Source organism: Condylura cristata, unplaced genomic scaffold, assembly GCF_000260355.1.
Source record: "Condylura cristata isolate star-nosed mole 26May11 unplaced genomic scaffold, ConCri1.0 scaffold00030, whole genome shotgun sequence".
Lineage (NCBI taxonomy): Eukaryota > Metazoa > Chordata > Mammalia > Eulipotyphla > Talpidae > Condylura > Condylura cristata.
The window spans coordinates 4,704,765-4,731,693 of record NW_004567131.1 but is presented as its reverse complement, the minus strand read 5'-3'; the positions used below and the strand labels follow the sequence as shown (position 1 = coordinate 4,731,693).

The window sequence follows — 26,929 nt, the reverse complement described above, 5'->3', positions numbered from 1 at the left end:
AATGTCTATTAAAATGATCAGATCAACCACATCATTTAAGCCATTATTCCTTGCTTATTTTTATTTGGATAATTTATCTAATGAGGTAACTGATGTGTTGAAATCCACTACTATTAGTTTATTGCTCTCAATGTCTTGCTTTAGGTCTGATAATGGTTATTTTATGTATTCTGGTACACCTGTTTTGTGCATGTAAATATTGATAACAATTCTATATTCTAAATGAATTGTTCCTATGACCATTTTTAGTGCCCTTTGTTGTCACTGATTCATGTTTTTGACTGGAAGTTTGTAACTTGTAAGAAAATTGCAGTTTCTGCTTTTTTCTCTCCTACTGTCTTGAAATGCCTTGGTCCAGTCTTGCACATTGTTTTCCTTTAGCTCTGAGGTCAGTTTCTTATGTGCAAAGTAAAGATGGACATACTTTTGTATCATGTTAGTTGTTATTTTGTTAGTTGGATAGTAGAAATCACTCATATTTAAGGTGAGTTTTGAATATGTGTTTTGCTGCTATTCGTATTTGGTTATTTTGTCTTTATGCGGTTTCATTTTATTTGTTTCTATATGTATTTTCACACACAGGACTTTCTTGGGTGGTTCTCTCAGTTTTTTCAACATTTCTTCTAATTGTGTCTGTTTCAGATTTTTGTTAAGGGTTGAGCAAAAGGTCTTATCTAAAACAGTCCTTGCTGTGCTGGTACTGACTGTCATTTGACTATAGAGATCCTGTCCTTTTCTTCCACCCACTTAAAGTTTTGTTATTGTCTATTGTTTTTGCTTATACTTCTGATACTGTATTACTATTTATAACTTGATCAAAGTTTTGTATTCTTTTTTCTGTTCATGTAGAACTTCTTTCAATATTCCTGGAAGTGCAGGAATGGTAAGTATCATTAGCTTCTGTTTGTCTTGGAAAGTCATTTCACCATCATAGTTGAATGATCATTTAGTAGGACAGACTATTCAGAATTCTGTTGCTTTGTTTTTTATTTCTTGGGTCTCAATGTCCGTATTTCAGAAGCATGAAAATTTTTCAAGGTAATACAGCAACAACCTCCTTAGTATTCAAAATATTTGTGCTTCCTCTAAGTTCTCTTCATTAAAGGAAATAAAAAGACTACACAGGAAAGGATTTTACTGGAAGTATACATTATTGTTGGCAAAGTGAGTTAACCAAGGTTTTATGCCACTGGCTTATACCTGTGGGCTTGATAGTATTAATTCAGAAGCTGCCTGGGAGTGTGGGTGCAGAGCACTTGTTTCTGATTTTGGTCACTTGGGTATGGATGTGGGTATTCGTTAGCATGCATACCTGAGCCTGCAGGCCAGTGGTATAAGGACAACTACAAGAGGATGAGTGGTGTGACTACAGAGGAGGCAAGAACATGAGAGAATGCCAGAGTGAGCCCAGGGAGAGAGCATAAAGATTCATGGCATCAGGGTAAGGGGGCCGCCTCTACCTGCCTGGCGCCCAGCTCTCCTGGTGTGCCTCATACCTGGTACCCTGAAAGTGCACTAAAACCTGTGAAAATCCACTGAGGGCTCTAGGACTCTCCCTAGCTGTCTGTCCAAATCTACAGTAAACCTACCCTGGGCATGCTTGCACAAATAGCTTCTACCTTCGGAGATGAATCTGATGAGGGTTTAGTTACAGGTTATTCTGAGCAAAGTAAGTAAGTCACAGCAAAGAAAACCACGATTTCTGACAATCATGTGGGTTTGACAAGATGTTTCTGGTACAGATTTCAAATATGGTATATTACCTAGCTTTGTTATAGAAAAGTAACTTAGCAATATTCTAACAAAAGGAAAGAAGACTTAACAGCCTTTTCTGTAAGATCAATACCATCAAAAGAGAAAGACAACTCAGTTTACATAGTATCATGCTAGACTAGCACTTTAACACATTCTTATGTCCTCTTCACTCTATTGTTTATTCCCGCTGGTACTTCTGGTGTGGTCATAATTGTCTTCAAAAACCAAATTATGAGAGAAAAGCACTCCAGTACAAAGTAGACGGAAAACTAGATCACTGGAAGCATAAAAACATCTAGAACTATATTGATGTCTTCATCCAGATGTCACAATGGAAGGAAGAGAGCCATCAGTGCTATCATGATGTAAAGGCAGAGAAGGCTTTTGTTTTTTTTTAAGCACATAAAAACAACATTCTTTTATTTATGTATACCTCCTCTTTATTATAACTGTAATAGGAAAAACAGAGGGAAAAGAGCATAGAAGAGAAAACAGCCCATTCAAATGAATCAAGGATAATAGTTAAAAAGAAAAGTCCACAATGAGTAAGAATGCCTAGATTGGATTTCCTAGTGTATCCAACATAACCTATTACTACTCATGTGCAAACATTTGAGATTACTTTCAGTCAAAGTTTACCTTAGTCTTAGCTGTTCTTGGTTCAGATAGCTTTTCATCTACTTAATCACCCTGATAATGTAAAATTATCAAATTTGATAAATGAGAAAAAAATTTTTTTTGGTTCAGGGACAATTAACTAATTGACTACATCAGAATACATAGAATAAGGATTTTTAGAAACTGTAAATATCATCAATAGAAGCAAATAAAGTCTTAATTTGAAAAAAAAAAAAAGAGGGGAGTGACAGAGGGCTAGGTGACTTGATACTATGCCTTTCACTTGGAAAAGCTGTTCTACTCCAACACTACAAAGGAAAACTATACTATTTTTTTTAACAGACCTACAACTGCGACCTATAACTCCAATATTAAGGTGACAGTTCTATTTTTTAAATATAATTAAATGCATCATATTTTAGAAACACCAGGTTATCATATTTGTCCTGTCATTTAAATATTTAGCTAAATGCATCTCCTTGTTTTATACAGGGGAACCCTAATTGTCTTCAGGAGTGAGCAGCTCTGTTCTATCAAGCTAAGTGACCACACACTCAGCCCGAGCTCTCATTGTACAAGTACAGTAAGTTTAAGCCAACACTTGAGACATGGGCAGGCTAGTCTTGCATTTTTAGGTAACAAAATACAAATGGATGTGGGCATCTCCTGATGGGGGAGCTATGGGAAATTTTTAATTGCCTTCTCATAAAAAATAAACTCTGTAAAGGATATGGTATCTAGGGCCCTGGCAAGAAAAGACAAGCTAAGCAATGAGCCAAGAAGCCCCTCCGGAAAGCTTCCTAAAGGAATTGAGAATCAGGATCATCAAGGAGGTGGCTGAGCTACAAAATGAAACTCCACTCCTCCCTTCTTCCAAACTTTGTGGTACATGAATTATAAAAATCTCCTTATTATACAATCTAAGTTTTCTGTTATTTGCAGGCACTTTTTTCCATAACAAATATATTAAGACACATTGGGATTTTCTGGTTATCAACCATGATTCCAAGTCCTTGGCAGGTACTACATCACGTTACTTGATACAGCAGCCCTACCAGACAGGTACTGTGATTTCTCCATTTGATGAGTAAAACTGAGGTTTGAAAAGTTAAGCAGTATGTCTAAATCTCAACTATGGTAAAGACCTAATAACCAGCCAATGTGACTCCAAGCTCATACTAAACTATCTAAACCTTAAAAACTTCAAAGTGATAATGAAATAACATCAACTGGTTAAAAATCTGTTTACTTTAAGTAAATTATATTTTTCCTAAATAGAACTCCCATGATCCTCTAATTATTTAAATCCTTATTTCCACCACAGAGTGTTTGTATGCTAACACTTACTGTGTGACCTACTGAGCATACTTGCCATACCAACACAGGTATCAAATGCAAACTGATCTTTTTATTGTTGTTTTATATTTTTATATTATATAAACATAAAATTACTTCAGGTTTTTGCTACAGATTACATTATAAAAGTACATACTGGGATGAACTAAGTAAAGCTCTTGAAATTCCATTCCTTTTGACATGATTATTTTTCATTAAAAATGCATTCTAATATAAACGAATCATAATTATAATTTTAGAAATTATTTAGAAGCAGGAAAACACAAAATATTTTCTTACTGAGTGTACTCACCTTGATTTTCATTCATATGAACGTGTGTGTAAGAACAAGTAACAATGTAATCAAATAGGTATTTTTCATGCCAACACTATTAAATTACAAAGGACAAATTGGGATTATTACTGCAAAAGCAAAACTATAATGAACAATAAACAATTAAGACTTTTAAAAGAACAACAGTGAAAAAGAATTTATATTTTATACATTAAAATTTAATAGAATGTTTAGTGTTCATCCAAGGGAGGACTTCTCTAAAATGATATAGCAGTTTTCAAAGCTTCCTTTCTGAAACAGGAAGTCATTATACATATTGAATTCTGATTTCATGAATTATAATTGGCTACCTGCAGAGAGAAAGGCAACTCTAAAAACTTATAAAACTAAAACAGGTCCTTGACATTTAAGGAAAGACAAGACACCTAACCTGACAAAATAATCTAAATTCAGAAATAACACTATACGCTATATTTCTCATAAAGTTAACTCAGGTATAACAGAAAATTTTAACTTGAGGAGCTGCTTCAGATCTTTTGATGCATCGTTTATCAATAAAAAGAATACAAAAGTGGTCTTTAAAGACTTAATAAATTACATTATCTACTGCCAAATATCTTGCCTTATCAATATAAGCTATAAAGTTTTGACATTTTAGAATCTAAAGCAAGTATTCTTAAATGCTTATGAGAAATCTTTGAACAGAAGCCACTAAAAAACATTCTACATTTATGTTAGGCAAACTGACATAGAGCCTAGCACCTAACTCAAGTTCACTGGGCTATTTACCTTTAATTATCATTGTGACAGAGGAAAACATCTCTCAGGGTATGCTCTAGGAAGCTGTATCAATGACACATACAGAAGCATTCATATGTTACCTGTTCTTGCTTCTCGAGCCACTTGTCCACCATTGGGTGACTGGCACTCAGAGATGAACGAGCATTATCTCTCTGAAATTGGTTAGACCAGTTACTAGTATCACGAGGGAGACTTCTGTAGTTTTCATCTTTCTATTCAAAAAGAAACAAAAAGTTGTCTTGTAAAAAATCAGACCCTGCAAATTAGTGATGCACCTGCTTTACAAAGCTAGCAGAAAAATCATCCTACATAATTAAAATACATTTCCATGCTGATACAAAATAGATGATTGAAGATATTTCCTCATGTTCTTAGGCTAAAGGAGAGTAGTGACTGTAGCAGGGAAGGAAACACACATGTATGTGCACAACAGATAAAACAATACAATCTGCACTCTCTCCTCAGTTAATCTCCCAGGCCAGTATACGCACCAGAAGATAGAACATATTTCCCACCCAGAATTTTGTTACTTCACAAGCTAACTGTAAGCATTAATTCAAGTATCAAGTAACCTATCCTAACACCTGCCACATAACAAACAGCTCTTAAACTTGACATGGTTATGACAAGTGATGTCTTCACATAAAATCCAGTCAGTCATTTATTGAATGCATTCTAGAGCAACCTAGTGCTACTGGAGGTTTCTTCCATATAACAAATTAAAATAAGTTGCTTTGGCTTTTGGAGTACAAAACTTAATAGCAATTTTCTGAATTGAAATGAGAAGCCTAAGTAGGATATGGTAAAGAAATCAAGCACTATAGTTCATTAACTATTAACTATAATATCTCTTACAAGACCAAATTAAAATGCTGTCTCAATTCCACCCACTTACTTGATTACTATACCTTAAAAGCGTAAGGAAGTATTCTACTTAATAACTTTGTTAAGGGTAGGTTGACTATAAATATCATTTTGATGACTAATTATTACTTCTCATTACTTAAACCAGTGGATACAAATACAGAAACAAAGTAGTGTAAAAGAAGAGTTCTGAACTGTACAGAATTTAGCTATAGAACAGGTAGGAGGAGTTCACCTATGAGTTCTAACAGAAAATAAACCTTCAAAATGATTTCATGACATATGAAAAAAAATTATATCTATGTATACTTACCAACATATATTGTAGCATAAGACTTAATATTTTTTTTCAAAATTAACCTATATAAAATAAACCTTAAAAGTAACAACAAATATGTTTTACAATAAAAGCTATACATTACTGGTTAATGCAATTCAAGAAAGTTGTAGTTAAGGTCTAACTACAAATGCAAGAAAACTGTTCAAGTTACAGGAAGTTCCATGCTCAAGGACATGCTACTGACTTTTTTACAGGAGCACAGAAACAGAAAAATAAGCAGTGAACACAGACAACATCTGAAAAAAAAAGAATGACAAATGAAGAAACTATAAGCCACTTCATCAAAAAGTAGTAAATGGCCCTACTTAAAAACTAAGCATGGTAACATAAAACAATGGAAAGGAAATGATGTTTCACAAGAAGTCAAAAAGAATAGATAAATTGCTTATTAACAAACCTTAAATGTCCAGAAATAGAAGTATTGCAGGTACAGAGAAACAAAATTATGATTCTATGGGACCACTATCATTGTAAGAGAGCAGGCTTCTCTACCTATTTCCTATCATTAGAGTTGATTACTCTCTTAACTCTGAAGATGAAAAATCAAAACATAAAAGTCTATAGTGCCTTTTCAGTAGGATCTGTATTTCAGAGAAATCCACATTTGCAACTGGTGAAAGGAAGTTTGTCTCTTCAGAAGAACGCCATCCAATGAAAGTAGAATAAACAAATTAGAAAAAACACCATTTTCAATGTTTAATGAAATTAACATTCAAACAAAACTTTCAAACAAAAATAATCCATGGACGTTAAAACTAATAGGTAAAATCTGATAGTGAAGCAGATGTTTATATGACAAAATATCAAGTTCAAAAGGAAAAAAATCTTTAAAATGAGATAAAATGCCACAAAATTCTCATTTTCTTGGTGTCTAGAATCCAGTATGTTAGCGACACTCCCTTTTGAATTGCCTTTATTATTTCCCTCCCTTTAACACACCTATTTGGCTCTAACTACAGTCTGCTTACTAAATTCTCCCTGTACATGCTTTAAAAAAAAAAAAAGGTGAGAGAGAGAGAGAGAGAACTTCAAAACTGCTACTCTGACTATTTCTAGGTATAAGTCACCAATACTAAAATTTTTTCTTGAATCAAGTCCAGTATGTTCCAAAACTACCTCAAAATCAATAGATGCTAAATGAAACTTGCCTCCTGTATCAATTCAAGCATCATCTGAAAAATATTTGCAGCCATGTTCTTCATGATTCCTTTGTCTATAATCCCCACAGTTGCTAGTCTAATTTTTTTTATCGACATTTTACACAATTTCTATCACCCTTGTTCAGGATCAACTTGCCTCTCATTGACACTATTACAGCCTCCTTCTAGTTGAGCTCTGACTCCAGTCAACTTCTCCACCAATACACTACATTCCTTCTTAATAGAGGATTTTCTAAAATGTGTCTTAGATCCCACTGCACTGGGATTAACACACCAGATAGACCACAGAAACTTGCAAACAATTATCCTGCTGCTTCTCTTGCCTCTTCACCTTCACTCATCTTCAATCTAGATTAGCAATATCCTTTCCCTTGGAAAAATACTTAGCTTTCTTCAAAGCCCTTTCTACCTCAAAACATTCTCTGATTTCCAATAAAACTAAAAATGTCTTATTTTTTTGTTTGTTTCTTTTGTATCCTGATTTTACTTCTAATTATAGTTCTGACTTAAAGTTTTGTTAACTTTAGGAATTACTATTATACTACTACAGTGAAACTTAGATCACCATTCACCTCTGAATTCACTCATTAAATTGAAGTAGTTATACTAGTACAATGACTTTACTTGAATATTTTTTCCTATTTTCATAGGGATTCAGAATTTCAGAATCTTTGAAGAACACATACATAAGTTGTTTAAACATTTGATAAGGGAACACTCAAACCAAGATAAATTCAGTAAAATGCATTTATACTTAAGTATAGTTCTTTTTTAAATTGACAATGAAAGATGTATAACACTGCTTTGTGTCTATTTGTCACATCTATAGTATACAACGAGTGCAGAAAATGTGTTTACCTTCAACTGCATCTAAAAGGTAGTACAACCTTTCTCTACTTCAGGCAACTGTGACATATAATTTATTAGTCAAACCACACCAAGGTCACAATATGCAGGCATGTAAGGGCTAAAGATCAAAAGACCTGTTGCCTGAAATGCCACTCAAAAAAAAAAAATTCTACAATTTTGTATTTATAGAATCAACTGAGTTTTTAATTGATTTAAAAAATAAATTTGTCATTAATTCCTTCTAATAAAGATGCTTTCCTAATTCAATACTGCTACAGTAAAATTAGTAATGAATAAAATAAACTTATAAAATAAAATAAACCAATACAACCTTACCATACAAGCCAGTGATAAAGAAAAAAATTAATGAATTTAGGTAATAATTTATGAGTTCTGAAAAGCATCAAGAGGACAGAATTTCTAAAAGATATTAATCACTACACAATATATATATACATGATTTTATTGATAACATCAAGTAAGTATTATTACCAGCTTTCAGCTATGTATTCCCTCACAATTCTGTATCAAATGTTTACAACTGGTCTGTAAAAGTGATTTTGGGGCCCTCCCTGGCGGCAAGGTGGGTTAAAGCATATCACTAAGAAGCCAAAGCCACTTTAGCATGAGTTCGATCCCCAGCCCCAGAGGTGATCCACATGGCATGGCAGACCTCTCCTGATCGCCCATTGCTCCTCTCAACAGCGTACTTTGTCAGTGGGCTGTTCTGCTCCCCACTCTGTCTCTGGTGAATCCTCTCACTGCCTCTGCATCTCTGGCCTGTACCCCAGCTCTGTATGCATAAATAAATCTTTTTTAAAAAGTGATTTTGTATGTATGATGTGAGTGCATCAATAAAATCAATGTACTTTGTACTTCACAACAAGTATTTGAATATTCACTCTTTTCATATGAAATGCATGTAATACATTCTATTTCCAACTTAAAAATATTTATTTCAGTAGAATGATTTTTAAAATGCAGTCGTTTTAACTATCTATATGCAAGACTATGTTTCATAGTTAACCATAAAAAGGTCAAACATTTTAAATTTAGTTACAAAATCATAGGCTAAAAATGGGGAAAAAATCAAACTATTAAATTTTTGGCCACTTTTGAAATTTATTTCATTCTATTATCATATTAATGCCTTCATTCTTTATTAGGAGAGATCAAAACAAAAAACAGTAATTTTCTCTAGACGTAAAAAAGCTATCAGTAATTCATACACACAAAATCCTAATAATTACTAAATATGCTAAGAACTAAAATTTGCATAATCCATCTAAAATTATGGAAAAATATAATAAAGAATTACTCTCTTTTTTAAAAATTATAATATTCATCTTCTATTTCTGAAGCTCCAGTCACTCAGCTTTGGGTAGGGTGCAAAATTTTCCCTCTGGCCAAAAATTAAAAAAAAAAAAAAAAACCGATGTTTCCGTTATGTTTGGAGATTTCTGTTATCACTTAAGTGTACTGCCACACAATCAGGTGTCAAAAAGGCACCCAGACTGAGAACAGCATTTTAATTTGGTAGCAGTACCCTGATGATAAAATAGATTTCTGACAGAGACGGGGAAGTAACTAACTATTCTCTTTTCCCCTCATTCTTTCCCAAACCAATTACAATAAATACAAATCACAAAGTATGCACCCAATGCCTTGGTTAGAGGCTCATTTTTGGCATACTGAGCTGCAACTCTATGGCTTTATCTCTCAAGTACAGCTATGTAGCTGATGGTCAGATTTTCTGGTAAGCCTACATCCCAATGTTGCGGAAATATAAGACTATTTCATGAACATTATAGGAATCATGCATATTTCTAGGTTACCATAGGAAGCAAAATTACATTTCCTCATTTCCACTTTGTTACAATCTAAATATCTTTAAAAATCATTAAGGATTGTGCTATATTCTGAAATAGTAAATGGTGCATATAATTTCACTTTTGCATCCTCTATGTAACAAAGCATTCTATGTTTCAAATACCCCCACGCAGTTTTAAGATTTTTAATTTACAGTATTATTCATCTCTCCAAGAAAATTCAATTCTGCTTTATGCATTTTTACCAAGAAATGATACACAGGGTTGGAGGGGGGGAACTATTTAAAACCTATCTAACTTTAAATCAGAGGAATAGATTGAAATTAGTAAAGTATACCTTAGGACATTTAATTATATGAACTTAATTAAATCATCATTAATTATACTATTAATGCAGATTAGCAGACCCTCTCCTGCCCCTAGAAGCAGTTTTTTACCATTTGTGGCTCTGATGGCTAAGCCAGAGCACCTTGGAAGCAATATCAACATGGTAGTACAATATAACAACCACAAAATGGTCTCTAAATAGATTATTGTCAATGTATGTTTCTGACTTTTAAGTCATTCTCTAAATAATACATGTAAATGATGGGAGTTTAAGAGATAAGAGGTGTATTATCATGCAAATCAACACACAAATACACATACAAAAAAAGTTTCAACAACCAACTTACAAACAAAAACAGAAAGTTTAGGATTCCTTATCAAAATCAACTAATAACATTCCTACTAAGATATTTTTTAAAGTAAGAAATTTAGGATTTTTATTGTAAACACACCTGCTTATCAGCATTTATCCTAGCACATATTTGAAGTATAAGGAAGTAGAAAGCATTATGTGAAATCTATAGAGACCAAAATCCTATAGGTAATGCTCAAACTAGTTGCTGTGAGGTAAAGCAATTCATTCCCATAATGATTATAACTCACAAGTCCATATTAGCTGTAATCCCTGTATACAAATGTGCATAAGTAGTGGTGTGTACATATGTATATATGTGTGTAGATAGATAGATAAGACAGACACACAGACAGACACACAGACAGACACACACACATATACACCACTTACCTTTAACTGCTGCCACCACAGTCTTAATCATTATTAATGAGAGTAGAGGAGACAAAGACTGATGTTTATAAATTTGTTCTACTCTGAGAAGAATCATAACAAGAGAGGAAATTCAAACATCCAAATATTTTTGACAAAACAACTAAACCAAGGTCATTAATGATATGTAGAATATTATAATGGAGTAGAATATCCAAAGAGACAGTATTTACAGTGACATGTAACTCTACAAATATAAAATGAAAGGGCCTATGCCTAGCATATTTGAGGTCAAATCATTTATTAAAATGCCTCTGTATTTCAATAAATTTCATAGTAATTGGCATTTATTTTTAAGTCTCTTAATCTTCATAATAATATTTTATACTTAAATCTCAATTTTATTTTAAAGCTGAGTTTAAGTTTGATTAGTCATTAGTAACAAAAACTGAAAACAACTTATCCAATCATATTTCTTTTTATTTATATAGGCAAAAATCTGCTAGCAAGGACATCAAAATTTATAAAATAATTCTGTCCTTAAAATTATTAACTATAACACATGCCTTTTCCAGTCTTTGTGACACATGTTCAATAAATTCTAAATCATAAAATTCCATTTATAGCAGTAAGAATCTTAACAATGCCAAGTATGCCAAGAAAAACTGTTCATGTTAGGATTCTAATATAAAACTACATTTTTAAAATTATGCTTATTTTGTAAATAAATGTCCTGTCAAGCAGTAACTCCTTCCGGTTTATACGTTGACAAAACCGAAGCATAACGTTTTTGCTTTATTTCACAACCTACTGTTGGCTAGAAGTTTGTTCATTGTCTTAGTATAACACGTTCAGAAAGGTAACTTCCAGGTATGGGTCCACATCCGAATATAAAACATCAAGGAATCCAATATGAAAAGAACTAGTCAAATCCCTCAGAGACATGCAGGTCAATGTATAAAGACATGTGATATCTCAGAGGTTATGAGAAGAACACAAATTTCTCTGAAGCTACCACCTATTTTTGCAGATCCAACCAGGAAAGCCAAAACGAAAAACATCAGCAAAACTCAGAGACTCAAGCTACAGCTACTTCTTTGAACCAATGTCCCCAGTTGTTTCTAAATCCACTTCAACCATTCCAAAGATCAACAAAAATCATTAAACATAAGATATTAAATGAATGAAAAAGCTAACAATATCCAACTTCACCTCTTACTACCTAAAAGAAACAAAAGAAGTTTAGGGAGACTAATTAGTTCTCATGATTATACACCCCCACTTCGATGCCTGATTTCTGAGTACAAAGCCCCCCCCTTAACTGCAGTTTTACTTTCCATGGTTTATCAGTTACCACAATTAATTAGAGTCCCAAAAACTGCTTATATTTTGAGAGGGAAAATATCGTCACATACTTCTATTACAGTACATTTTTACAACTGTTCTTTTTTAATATTAGTTATCACTATTAGTCACTTATTGTACCTAACATAAATTCAATTTTATCATAGTTTTGTATATGTTTACATGGGGGTGGGAATAAAACATAATACAGAGAGGGTAGTGCTGTCCAGAGTTCCTCTCATCTGGGATCGTGGAAAATATTCTTCAAGGATAAGTGTGAACTCCTGTAAGGAAATTTCCCACCTCTATGTGATGATCTCATTAGGAACCATAGTTTATTTGGGTGACAGCAGTAATTTCTGATATCCTGTTAGTGCTATACAATGACTCCTTCCCAAAGAAGTATCTCTCATGGTTTGTCTATTAAAAGAGGGCTAAGGCATTACAGAATTTTAAATCATAAATTATATCTACATTAGAAATGGTCGTCCATTGCTCAATACTACATAACATTGGGAATAATCATGAGTAAAATATTTGCTTTCAACTTGTATTAAATTACAATGCTCTTCTGCCAGGAATAATTTGGATCATCTATGTTTTCCTATGAAAACATAAATAAGGGACTAAGTCAAAAGAGAAGTGAGGAAAAAAGCTTAACTTTTCTCAAACTACAAAAATGTTATCTCCATCTGGATTCAGAGAAACTAAGAAATAGCTTAAAGGGAAGCAGACAAATAGCAACTCCTGTGTTATTCCTGGCTGAGTATTTCATAAAAACTAACACAGTCACTAGATTATCCTAGAGTAAAAAGCATTTTACAATTAGCAATGCTAGGAGTAGAAAAAAAAAACAGGACTACCATATATGACCTTGAGCCTTTGCCAAGGGCAAGTGTAGGAGAAGAAAACAAAATATAAATATTTAGGGTCTGATTCCATTTTGAAGAACTTAGCATCTTCTAAAATTACAATAAAGGTAAAGAACATTTGACTAGTGCTGCTTGACACCAAAACCAGGTTTAATCTGATATAATTTTAAAACACTTTAGAAAGTGCCACATATTTCTTGTCTTGCAGGCAAGAAATACCCATCCAAATATTATTTTCTTTCATAAACACTTAAGTTGAAATGTTTATACTCAAAACTAAAGTTGTAAATAACAATAACATTTTGCATTAGAAACAAATACACATAATACCAAGAGAGACAAGAACAGATGTCAGGGATGAGGGAGAGAAGATAAAATACTTAGAGTAGTGTATAATTCCAAAATATGTGGAATCTCCCTCAGTAAGTAAAGGTTGAAACTAAATCTTACATATTTATCTAAAAGGTTTTCACCTTAACTAAATCATTATATACATATCTTCAAAAAAAAAAAAAAAAAGACTGATATTTGTAAATCAAGTTGCTTGTGCCACATACAGCTTTTGAAGAAGGGGGGAAAGACCTCCTAGCCAACCAAATCCAGCCCCTATCTCACACCACAGAAAGGAGGGGGAGTGGCAAATGCCTGGGTGCTGTGAAGCCCAATCATGCCAGACATGGTCCCTGGCTCTCCCTGCTATCCAGGGTTCCTGCATCCCTCCAGACTTCAACTTCCACTCTTCCACTCTTCAACTTCAACTCTTCCTGACTTAGGCAGTCATACCGAGGCACTGTTAGCCCAGGGGCACCCAACTCCACCCACAGAAAAAGCATGGTCTCGGAATAGGATATTCATTTTGAAGTTAACTATTTTTTGCCCTCAAGTCATTACTGAGGATTATAATTTTAAACAGTGTGACTGTGGGGAGTAAGTCCTTGCCTTCCCTAATTCAAACCCCTAACAATCAGAGTAACATGGAAACAAAAACAGTTGCTTGCCAAGATCTATGAATAAAAATTAAAGACAAAATTGTGGTGGCCACTCTGGAGTATGTACCATATTTAAAAGAGGAAAATATTTTCCAAATGCATTCTTTTCATGAGGGAGGATGCCAATCATAAATCCATCTTTGAAAAATCCATTGAAAAATATTATGATTTATTTCCAAAGTGGGGGGGGGGTGGAGGCATTTTAGAGACCAGTTGTGTCAGACACCTGTGACTGAATTCTGGCTCCACATATTCCAACTGCCGGTTTCTTAACCTGCACCTCTGGTTCTCAGCACAAAATATGGATATGCAACCTGTATGTAAGGGCAGGTGTTTAAAAACTATCTGTGTGTAGATAAAAGGAGATTTATAGAAAAGTTACAAAGATAATACATAGTTTGTATATATTTGCCAATTGAAGAAATGAATCCTGATAAAACAAACTTACAGAATTACTTGCAATTTAACTCTCCCCCCCTCCCCCTGCCCAATGTCCTTGTCTCATGCCAGGTTCAAACTGGCAATTACTCATCAAACTTCCATGGTCTCCTCTGAAATGCCACTTAGGACTAAGATATACCTGAAAATTGTTGATGAGGTAATTTGTAGAACGTCCCTTAATTTTGTTTTGTCTGAAGATTTCTGATTAAACTGGAGGCATGAATGAGTTTGGGGGAACCCTACTGAGGTGAAGCAGAAACCCCACCAAACTGCACTAGGGAATCAGCGTTACAGTGAACCTAAGACTTCTCTACTCTCAAGTTAGTATTTTTCACCTGGCATCCTTTATTATTTGGAAATTAATTACTAAGTACAGCCAATTACTAATAGAAGAGGAATTAATCTCTATCTTTTGGAAAGAAAAGAGTGTTTTATACACACACACACACACACACACACATATATACATATATATACATATATATATATATATATATTCAAATCTGTAAGGAAATCTGGCTCCTTATCCCATTTATTTTTTTAACTAAAAACTGACATTACATTGTATTAGTCCCAAGTTGATTAGATATTTGTATCCATTCTAAACCTAATTAACATGTTACCATATAGAGCTAGGCAATATATTTTTCCTTCTGATGAGAACTTTTAAGGTCTTATCTCTTAGCAATGTTTAGATAGGCAATATAATTAACGATAGTCACCATGTTGTAATTACATTCCAAGTCTTATTTTATAGCGTATGTTTCAACCTCCTTAAGCTATTTTACCCATCCTACAACCCTGAATTCTGGCAACCATAGTCCTGTTCTTTTTATCTATGACATTAGAGTTCACAAAGTGAACTCCAGTGTGACCTTAAAGTAACTATTTTTCTCTATTTGACTTATTTTTGTTTCACATAATGCACTCAGGGTCCATACATGTTATTACAAGTGGCAAAATCTCACTATTTTGTATGCCCAAATGCCATTCCAGCATAAATGTTTGTATATATATGCTTACACTACAGTCTCTTTGTCTCACTGACTATGAACAATTATGTTATTTCCATGATATATGCTATACCCAATATACATAATATTTAAGAAATTTGTCCTTTTTCCCTTATTTATGTTATTCAGTCATTTACTGACATAGTGTAGGCTCATAAGCATTTATTTGACCTTTGGAATATAACAAAATATTATCTAGTCTGTTCTAATTAAGCCGTTTGGGCAATGCACATAAAATATCAAGGAATAAAAATGTAATTTTTCAACAACAGTAACAACAATAATATAATCATAACAACTAGAAAAATAGAAAAGATAAAATTTTCCCCATAAGAGATGGAAAAAGGCACAAAATGATGTAAAAATAAACTAGTTTAAAAAATTTTCCCCATAAAAAGGAAAGTAATGATATATTTTTAATATAATCAGAGTATTTGTAATAATATCACTGAAGCTAGCACATATTACTTAAGACAAAGTTATAAAGATAAAATTTAGACTTAGGGAGGTTTTTTTTTTAAATAGAGCAGTATTAATAATAAATGCTAATTGTTCATATATATTTTAATTATTTAACAGAAAGTTATAGAGTAATAATAAGTTACTATGAAAAAACTTCAATTTAAAATATACAACTAAATAAATATGGGCTATATAAAGTCTAAAAATGTGTTAGGAAAAGGCAGTCATACTTGTTGAGAACACAGAATTGGAAAATGGAAAATCTAGATTCATATTATAATATTGCCTTTTTTAATTAATATGTGAATTATTTAAACCCTGCCTTCATCAATAAAATGGGAATAGTAATAATATTTAACCTTCAAAGGATGATTAAATGATGTAAAACATCTAGCATAACAAGTGCAATACTAGGCAAGAAGCAAGTACTCAAAGTAACATAGTTATCATTACATGAAAATGTAACAATTGCAAAAACAGCAGTAGCTTCGATGGGCAAATGGCAACCATTTCTACCCACACTCTGTGAGACACCTGAATAGAAGACACTTTTCCAAAGGCATCCCACACTCTAAAGGCACCTAAAATATCCAAGTTGAAACTAAGATTCTGGAATCACAAAACACAAACGCTAGGTGTTCCAAACCCAAGCCTCCCATCTCCTACTTGACACCTTACTGTTAATACATAAAGTGACTAAACCTGACATTATACCACAAAGCAGGTACTTCATAATCTAAGGAAGCAAAAAATCAAAAATAAAAACCAACATGAAATGTGTCTGAAATATACTTAAGTATATAAGCGTATGTGAAATTTTGTTAATTGACTCAATCACTACCATCTCTCATCATCTTCCTTAATGTAACATATCCTTTTCCATTTTCCTATATGTCACTTTGAGGATTTCAATAAGAATTCCGACATCACTTAGGATTTATATACCTGAAATGACTTGTGACCACTAAAAATAATACAGCTATGCTCAAAATTTTTTTCAACAGAATCATGGGATGTTAAAAGCTTCAACAAAAATTATACTATTTAAAGCATATGGAAGCATGTTATATTCCTTAATGTAGACAAAAATAAATGATACTAACTTAATGACACAGATTTGGTGAGCTTGGCACTTATTAGTCTATGATAGAAAGGATTATAATCACTTCTGAAAGCACAAAAAATGCATCATCTTCAATTTAAAGTCTTTTAATATGCAAAATACAAACATAAAATGTGGAGTCTTAAAGCATTTAAGAGGAAGTACAAATATTGCAAGGTAGTCTCAAATCTAGACCTCAGCTGGATCTCCTTTGAAGCTAATGCCCCAGAAAATTAAACACAACTATAGATCTTTCATAGAGGAACCATAGTTTTGAAGAAATAGTTTAGCTCATCCTTTGATGTTTTAGATGATTACTGCAATTATCCTTAGAAATTTGGTTGGCTCATAAAGAACTTTTTAAAATAGATTAACTGTACTAGCTTAAAAATAAAATGGAACTTTCCACTTTATCAATTTAACTGTCCTTACATATTACAAAGAATAAATGAAATCAAAGACAAAAACACCTAGGAGCTGTAAAGTGAATAAGGAAACAAAGAAACAGGTAAATATTGAATGTCACAAATGAATGATTGAATGAGCAAGCAAACAGCTATTTTAGAGGAGCATAGAAAAGATTCCAAAAATTTTCTCACTGTCAGTAAAACAAAGAGAAGGCATTTTCTGAAGATTTCTTATATCTGAATAGGAACTGTTGCATTTATACATGGGAATTGCCCTATTAACTTCACATGTTCAAATACTTCTTGAACTAAGATTGGGGGGGGCAGGAGTAGGGGAGGTATACAAAAGAATCGTAGAAAGAAACATTGTTTTATTGTACTTCTCAATAGAAAAAAAATATTTCCTGTTCTAGTTTTGTGCAATAGCATACAAATAATAATGGCATGCTGTAACAATTTTTTATTTCAAAATGTTATTTTGATTGATATTTATTTAAAAATAAATTTGAGCAATACTCAAGTAAAAAGTGAAATGTCACAAAACCAATTATGTAAATGTTCCAGATTCTACTATGAGAGAAATATTAGCCTACAGTGAATACATCTCAAAATAACCAATATAATCTTATTGCCCTTTTTGCATAACAGATAAGCACACTTTACCTTTTCAGCTAGATCAGAGTTCCCCAAAAAAGACAAGTATATATACTATGTCCAGGAAGCAAAACAGGAGTTCTAAAAACACAAACATAAATTTCTCGAAATGATAAAGGAGTCTATAGCTCTGACTATATGTGTATGTGTGTGTTAAGCCTTTTTCAATAGTTTGTATGGAATTGTGGTGCTCAGAATTACTAAGCTACATAGTAAAATAGTAAAATCTGTAACTCAGAAGATATATCAGTTACTCCTTTGTTTTCTTCATACTCCCTCTTGCCCCTAGCTCATCTGTAGAAATTTAATTCACAAAGTGATTTATACATCTTAAGTATTGTACATATTATTATATATAAATTTATGGGAAATTATTATAGCTTTAAAATTATTTACTTCCTCAGTCAAACAAATCTACTTCAATAATCTATTCTAAGGAAATAATCTGAGGTTTCAATGGAAACTAATAAATAAGACTATTCTTTGAAGATACATATAAAGATTACTTATAAGAGAAAAAAATTGCTAAGTATAAATATCAAAAAGAAAAATCAGTAAAAAATTAGTAAACAATAGTTACAACAAAACCAGAACACAACAGAATAAAATGTATGCAACCAATTTTTATAAGAGTCATAGTAAAACACAAATTAGGAAAAAAAAATGCAGGTAATTACAATCACTGGGTAATTCCTCATTGATAATAGGACAGCCACCATCTATCTAGAGCTATGCTCCCGAGAAGTTGCAAAATGAATACAACAAAATGCCAATACTCCTCATTTTTCAGATTCCAAATTACTTCCCACATGGCTTATATTTTATAGAATATGCATTATACTTCACTGCTTTATAAATACAATGAGAAAGTATTATTATTATGATGATGATGATGATAATGATGATGATCAGGACAAAATGGTTTAGAAATTTTAAAATACACTGCAAGAAATGTTTATAAAAGTAACTTTTTAAAATTAGAAGTGCTCACAAGTCTTCTAATAGAATGGAAAGAAAAATGGCAAAGACATAATAATAAGCATCTCTTCTGAGTGCATACATGAAATAGGAGTGTTGGAAACACATCAAAGGTACCACACAACTAAATCAAAAAGAACTAGTAAACCCAGGGGGTCTGAAACTCTCCAAAGATTCTCTTAAGTAAGGGAGGCAGGGGAGAATAATGCCAACACACTATGTTCTCTCATCATTTTTTTCCAATTTCCCTTATCAGGTAAGAATCTTTCTTGGATACTAGTCAAATTATGACTTTTATGTTAAATCTATCTATGTTAATGGAGGGCAGGAGTAATATACTTAGCAAAGTAACCTTCTCATTATTTAGGAGAAAGGTTCAATGACTTAGAACAGCTGCACAATGAAAGAGTACACAGACCTTATCATTGAAACTTCATAGCTGATTGATTATGAAAAGTGCCTCATTATATTGCTCTTGAAGAAATGAGTCAAAACTGTCCACACTCTAGCTGGTCTCTTCATTCAAAGGGAGACCACAAAGGTGGAAAAATTATTTAAGTACTCATACTGATTGAAATAGTCATTTCCAAGTTGAAATATTAAGTTTATGTATAATCTCAAATGAAAATACATGTTCTCTACTACCAAGATAATTTAGATACAAGCTAAAAGGAAGATGTTCCTTAAAGAGTTCAACTCCCTGGTGGTGCAGCAGGTTAAAGTACAACACTAAGAAGTTAAAGCCACTTCAGCATGAGTTCAATCTCTACCCAGGAGGTGATCCACACGGTGCAGGAGACCTCTCCTGTCTTGCCCCGCTGCTCCCCTCAGCAGTGTACTTCATTGATCTGCCTGTTCTACTCCCCACTCTGTCTCTGGTGACTTCTCTCACCGCCCTTGCACCTCTGGCCTGTACCCCAGATCTGTATGGATAAATAAATAAATCTTAAAAAAAAAAAAAAGTTTAAAAAGGCAATCATAATGGTGGGAAACACAAGTGAATAAATGTGATAAAAAAGAAAAAAATTCAACGGCCCTCCCTGGTGATGCAGCGGGTTAAAGCACAGCACTAAAGCCACTTCCGCATGAGTTCGATTCCCCTCTGCCCCAGAGGGGACCACAAGGTGTGGCAGACCTCTCCTGACCTGCCCACTGCTCCCCTCAGCAGTGTAGTCGATCTGCCTGTTCTGCTCCCTGCTCTGTCTCTGGTGAAGCCTCTCGCTGCCCCTAAGCCTCTATCCTGTACCCTAGTTCTGTATGCACAAATAAATAAATCTTAAAAAAAAAGGAAAGGAAAAACTCAAGGCTTTTTTCCATGTACATGTCACCTCAAAATCCTACAGAATCCTACACCACTTGTTCTCCACAAACACCTCCCTGACTTAGTAGGATCAAAATCTGTCTAGTATATCCATAGTAAAATGAGATATTAACAGTAATTTAAATGGAAAATTCAAACTCTCAGCTGCAGTTTTGAACCACCAGAGAGATTTTGACATCATAGTGCTCTAACATACTAGAATGAAACTTCCCAGGTTAGACAGGAGAAATTTTAATTGACTGGTAATATTATTTTAAAACTCTTTGTTTTGCTAATTCCAGCTGGAAGAATAAAAGCCACTTAAATATGTAAATGAGCTATACAAAAATGTCAACTTAGTTTAGCTATTAGAAATCAATAAACCATGAGGCTATGTACCCTTAATGAATTTATTTTCCTGTTTTTATAGAAAACATATACCACTACACAGTGATAAAAATATATATAACATCTTGAAATTGTCCCTCTCATGAACTCTACATAAATAGAAAATTCAGTACTGATCAGCAAATGTTCATTCCTTCAAGCAAATTTTATGAACATTGAAAACATGGGAAGTATTTTTATAACAGAACATGAGACAATGTTGAATCAGATTTATATATAGTATATACGTCTTGCAGCACTGACATTTATAATGTGAAAAAAATAGTATAAATGTACAAAAAAACAGGGGGATCGTAAATAAATGAGTATATGCTATAGTGGAATATCATGCATTGTTTAAAAATATTTTCTAATAAAATTCACGTGAGTGAATTTTGGGCAGTAAAAAGAAATGATATGACAAAGAGAAACAAGAACAGTAGAAATGATCACGAATGCAAATTGGTAGACACAGTGAGATTACAACTCAATGTGTAAGAATGTAGTGTCACTACATTAATATCATAAAAACACTGGTTGCTCTTTTATAATTTACTCTAATTTCACTTTGTTCTACTCTACTAGTTTGTTTTACTCTACCAGTTTTGCTATCTAAAATAAAAACTCTTGTTTATTTTAAAAATTTTACAGAGACAAATTCAAATGGTGTTTTGCTAAGCTCCCAAAATGAACAGCTAACAATTAACTGTAAGAACATGACTTCAAGAGAGCCAGCAAACAAGATGAGAATGCAACCCCACTCACAAATCAAAGATCAGCATAAACTATACCAGAAGTTACATAGAGAGGAGTTTCACCCTTCACTGGACAGAAGATGGTAGAACAAATGGCTTGAGGCTGCAGGTCTGGGTGGACAACAAAGGTTTTGGAGATGCAGCCCAGCCACAGTTCCTGGAGAGGGGTGAACAAAATTGGAATAGAGGGATAAGCTTTTCATTTCAAGTAAAGTCCAATGGTAGAGCTGGGGTACGCCACATAGGCCAAAACCCAGTATGAAAGATAACAAAGAAACTCTAGAATTCACTCCCCCTCATTCACCACCTGAGGGTGGTTATTGCCCTCAAGAGTTGCACTGACAGAAGACAAGCTGTCTTTTGTCTCAGAGTCTCGGATCTGGGCCTCCTAGGAAATATATAAACAGTTCCCCAAACAAGAATCAGGGCCCACCTCTCCACAAGAAATTTGCAATAGTAGGTGAATACTTGTTTCCCACCTGGATGACAGAGCAAATTCAAATACCTTACCTAAAGAAACCAGGGACAACCAAAACTGTAAAATAAAATAAAAACACAATACTACCTGCTGGAAAATAGTTCTACTCTTTAAGCTCCTGATTCAGATATTTAAAAATTAAACCACTGACACTTAAAGTAGTAAAATGAGGTCAGAGAACAAAGTAAAAAAACAAGTCAACGTAAGACCTGAATGGAATATGGCATCAGGACAAGAGAAAAATGCTCCAGAATCCAAAACAAAAAGACACGGATTATTGTATCTATTCCATAGAGTTCAAAATTATAATAATAAAGAAACTTACAAAGAAAAGTCAGAAAGGCAAATCAAAGTGGTAAAAATTAATTAAGAAAACCTAATCAAGAAGACACAATAAGACTCATAGAAACAAATTAATGAACTCAGAAATAAAACTATTGGAGAAAAGATGGAAATTGAAGTGTTAAGTAAAAGAAATTTAGGATGTGATAAACACAATAAATATGACATGAAGCATTAAGAGAAAACTATAGAAGAATAAGAACAACTGGAATGGAAAATCAGTATGCTAAATGATAGAGGCATAAACTTACATAGGTTAAAAAAAGGGGGGAAATAACGTGAAAAAGAAAAAAAATTAAGTACAAGAACTACTCAATGCCATTAGGGAAGGCCAAATATGGTAATGGGTATCCCAGAAGAAAAAGAGAGAACCAGGAGGACAGAGAGCTAATTAAGAGAAATAATAAAGAAAAAATGGAAAAGGAACTAAATATACAAGTCCACAAAGCTAACGGAACACCTACATATCTACATGCAGTGAGACCTACATCAAACACGTAACATCAAAACTATCAAGAGTTTAACACACAAAGAATTTTGAAGATGTCTAAATAACAAAAGCAGTAAACTCATAAAGGTACGGCCATTAGATTTTCATCAGTCTCAGAAGAAACTCTACAAAACAGAAAATAATAGAATGACATATTCAAAATATTCAGATAAAAACTTTCAGCTGCAAAAAAATAAATAAATGAATAAACTTTCAGCTGCAAATGTCATATCTTGCAAGACTCTCATTTAGCTCTGACAGAAATAAAAGATTATCCAAACAAAAAACTGAGCAAAATTGCCAACAATAGACCTTGCCTATAAGAATTGATGAAAGGAGCCCTCCTATATAAATTGAACATAAAAATTTGAACAAGGAAGTAACTAAACAGAAAAAACTAAAGACAAAATGGCAATAGCAAGCTTCACATAGCAATATTAAGAGAAATGGACTAAAGAAACCAATGAAAAAATATTGAGTGGTTGGGTGGATTAAAAAATATAATGCAACTATGTACTGCTTACTAGTCTCACTTTAACTAGAAAGGCAATCACAGACTTAAACTCTGAGACTGAAACTCAAAGTCAACAGGAAATTATAAAAAGCAAGAAGTGCTTGTTATATCAGATAAAACATAATTCCAGCCCAAAATCAAAAAAAGATATAAAAATAAACATTATAAAATGATAAAAGGACCACTACCACAGGAATAACAATGATCACTATTTATCACACACCAGCTACTAAATATAAAAAGCAAGTATTTATAGACCTAAAGGAAAATAATGTCAATGACAAAATATTAAGAGATTTAACAACCCATTTACAATGATGACAAGAACATATGGGAAGAAAATCACCAACGTAATGTTGTTACTATTATACTTACATTTCATAAGTATTTATACAACTTTCCACCTCAAAACACCAAAAAAACATTGTTTTCAAAAGCTCATAGAATATTTTCAAGGATATGTCATATGTTGGGACAAAAAACAAATTTCAATAAATTGACATAGACTGAAATAATATCAGGCATCTACTCAGTTCATAATGATGTGAATCAAGAGACCAATCAAACGAAAACAGAGTGAGAAAACACAATTTTGGAGAATAGACTGAACAATCACTGAATCAACGAAGAAATCAAAGCAGAAATCAAAAAATACCTGGAGATGAATAAAAATGAAGATATAAAGTATGAGAACATATGAGATGCAGCAAAAGCAGTACTAAGAAAAGTTTATAGCAACACAGGTCTATCTAAACAAGATTATAAAATAAAAAATCTAAGCACATCCTTAAAGAACTAGAAAAAAAAGCTAGATAGAATGAAATAATAAAATGAAAACAGAAACTAACAATATAGGGATTAAAAATAATAATACAAAACTCATAGAACTAAATAAGTAAGTAAAATAGGTGGCAATCTGAGTAGATACTTCTCAAAGTATCTACTCAAAACAATGGTCAACAGGCACATGAAAAGATATTCATCATCTCTTAGTAACTCAGAGATTTAATAAAAAACACAATGAGGTATCACCTCTCACCTCTGAGAATAGCTTTTAAATTATTCACTGAGTTGATCAAAGAAATAACTGTCGAGTTCACTTTCTTCCTTAAAGTCCATAATGCTGTAATTTCACTAATGAACCTCTCAAACCAATAGATGCTGGTAACATATGTATGAAGTGTCCCTGCCAGTCATGCAAAAAGTTAATGTGGGAATTTCCCATGTTTAGAAGCTGGGAAAAGATGAGTGATAAAGTAGGAGAGGGACTTTGTGTGGACAGAGTTCATGTGTGAATATATGAAATATGAAAATATTATCTATTCCAAAAATAGATATATAAGTGAGTATAGACATAAATACTGTGAATTTTATGCCGAAAGTCAAGGGCAATATACAATAGTCATCAGAGTTTGATGCAAAAATTAATATGCATACACAATCAAAGGGTAATACAGATGCCCTATTAGTAAAGGATTCAGTCAACAGATGACATTCAGCACAGATACTAAGACTCAAGACAGAAATAGTTACCTTCCTGTCACAGGTCTTTGGGCTTCCTACAGTGTTTTGCTTGAGGAATCCTGCTGTTGTTGACCAGCGTGTGGGGTTTTTCCGCGAAGGCTCTTCAGAGGAAAAGTTATTATCACTGACAGAAGTTGAGAGGCCAATTAAAGCTGGGTCACTGCTTCGTCGGACATGAAGAGGCATATCTATAAATACAAAAAAAAAAATGTATTTTTGTTTTTAAGAAAATTACCTATTAGGATAAAAGCAGTAAATCCTAAATATTTCAGAATAGATCAACACATCTGATCAGTTAACATTCTCATTTGACCAGTAAATATTCTAAATAAAAATTTCATTAGTTCCTTTAAACCACTTTATAGTGAAAGAAATTTGTATGTGTGGGATGACCTGCTGTGGAGTAAGGCTGCTCAGACTATTGTCTCGCTTCCAACTTGTTATGTGTGAGAGCCTAGGCAGTCAGCCTAACTGTCCTCTGTCCCTAGTCTCTCCCTACACAAATAGCAATTAAACAATGCTTTCTCATAGGGATATTAGGAGGAGTGCATGAGATAAAGTGCATAAAGCAGTGCCTGATAGTGTCCAGTTCATAGACAGTAATAATAACCACCACTGCTATGAGTACCCCCAATATTTCTAAGTAAAATGGCATAGATATTCTAAGATATCAAAAACAAATTTAAGTAATGGAACAAATCTCATCTAACTTTCAGTCACATTCAGAATTGAAACACTGTTTTGTCTATTAAAGAATTCTGTGAATATTTATTTTGTTCTGAAAGTGTAGAACACAAACACATTTTGTATCCTTGAGATAACAGAATCTTAAAGGTAACATAGTAACACACAGGAGCATCTGCCACATGAAAGACAGTTTAACAACCCTATTCAGATAAAAAAGGAGTTTGTTTGCACCTGCTATAACAAAAGCATTCTGCTTTCAGGCTATTAATTGTGTCAGTGATGCTGAGAACATCTTACCAAATATGATTAAATGTTACAGCATACCAAAAAAGTACTACAAAAATAGAAAGAAAAAGCAGTGTATAACTTGGAGAATGTGAAACAAAAGTCCTACACTTAACAAGTGAAAGTCCTCAAAAACGTACTATGAAGCAAAACTTTTCAAGTTTAGATTAAATTATGTATAATATGATTTCAACCAATACACAAGTTAAATAATTATTAAAAGTCTCTAACAACAAATAAATCTTTAACCATAAAGTCACAGTACACTATAAGAAACATTTCTGACTAGTATTTGGTGTTTAAAATTTTAAATTAAATATATAATGGAAAAAAGGAACATTTCTGTAATACTGATGTATTCATCAATGATGTAGATACACAGAGATCCTTAAGAATGCCAAACTATATATATTTAAACCATTTGCGATCCAAAAATCTAATAGATGTTAAATTAAAAAGAGAAGACAGAAAGAAGCATATAAATCACAATAATATTACAGTTAACATATATATATATATATATCTACATCATAAAGATCTTATAAAACTAATAGCTGAGCAACATGATCAGATAAGAAAATATGAAAGATTTAGTATATTATTGTTTGCAGTTAACTTACTGGGGAAAAACATGTGAAAATTATAGAAGAAAAATTTCCACATTTTAAGCATGTAAAAATACTTATGACAGCCCTAAATGCTTGTAATTTGCACCAAAATTAAAAATAAAACATACCAAGAAGTACTATATATAGTCACTCTTAAAACAAAAATATACACCCAAATATCCATATGTTATTACTACAATAATTTTATTATAAAGTTTCCTCCCAGACCCTCCCTGGTGGTGCAGCGGGTTAAAGCACAGCTAAAGCCACTTCCGCAGGAGTTCAATCCCAGGCCCCGGAGGTGACCACATGGTGCAGCAGACCTCTCCTGACCCACCCACTGCTCCCCTCAGCAGTGTACTTCGTAGATCTGCCTGTTCTGCCCCCCACTCTGTCTCTG

At 33.1% G+C, this 26,929-nt stretch overlaps 1 protein-coding gene across 16 annotated transcripts in view; it reads right to left on the bottom strand.

The window, feature by feature from the left end:
* Window positions 1-26,929, bottom strand: part of PARD3 (par-3 family cell polarity regulator) — a 476,523-nt gene that overhangs the window by 305,885 nt on the left and 143,709 nt on the right. For 14 of the 16 annotated variants that reach the window (XM_012731307.1, XM_012731309.1, XM_012731302.1 and 11 more), the window contains exons 1-2: window positions 24,959-25,135; window positions 4,885-5,016 (exon numbers count right to left, since the gene is read on the bottom strand). The exons of 1 other annotated variant lie outside the window; for it this stretch is intronic. In XM_012731307.1, coding sequence (XP_012586761.1) covers window positions 4,885-5,016; window positions 24,959-25,135 — 309 coding nt within the window. Of the gene's footprint in view, window positions 1-4,884; window positions 5,017-24,958; window positions 25,136-26,929 lie in introns of those variants that run through there. One more of the 16 variants, XM_004691164.2, reaches the window with a different exon arrangement.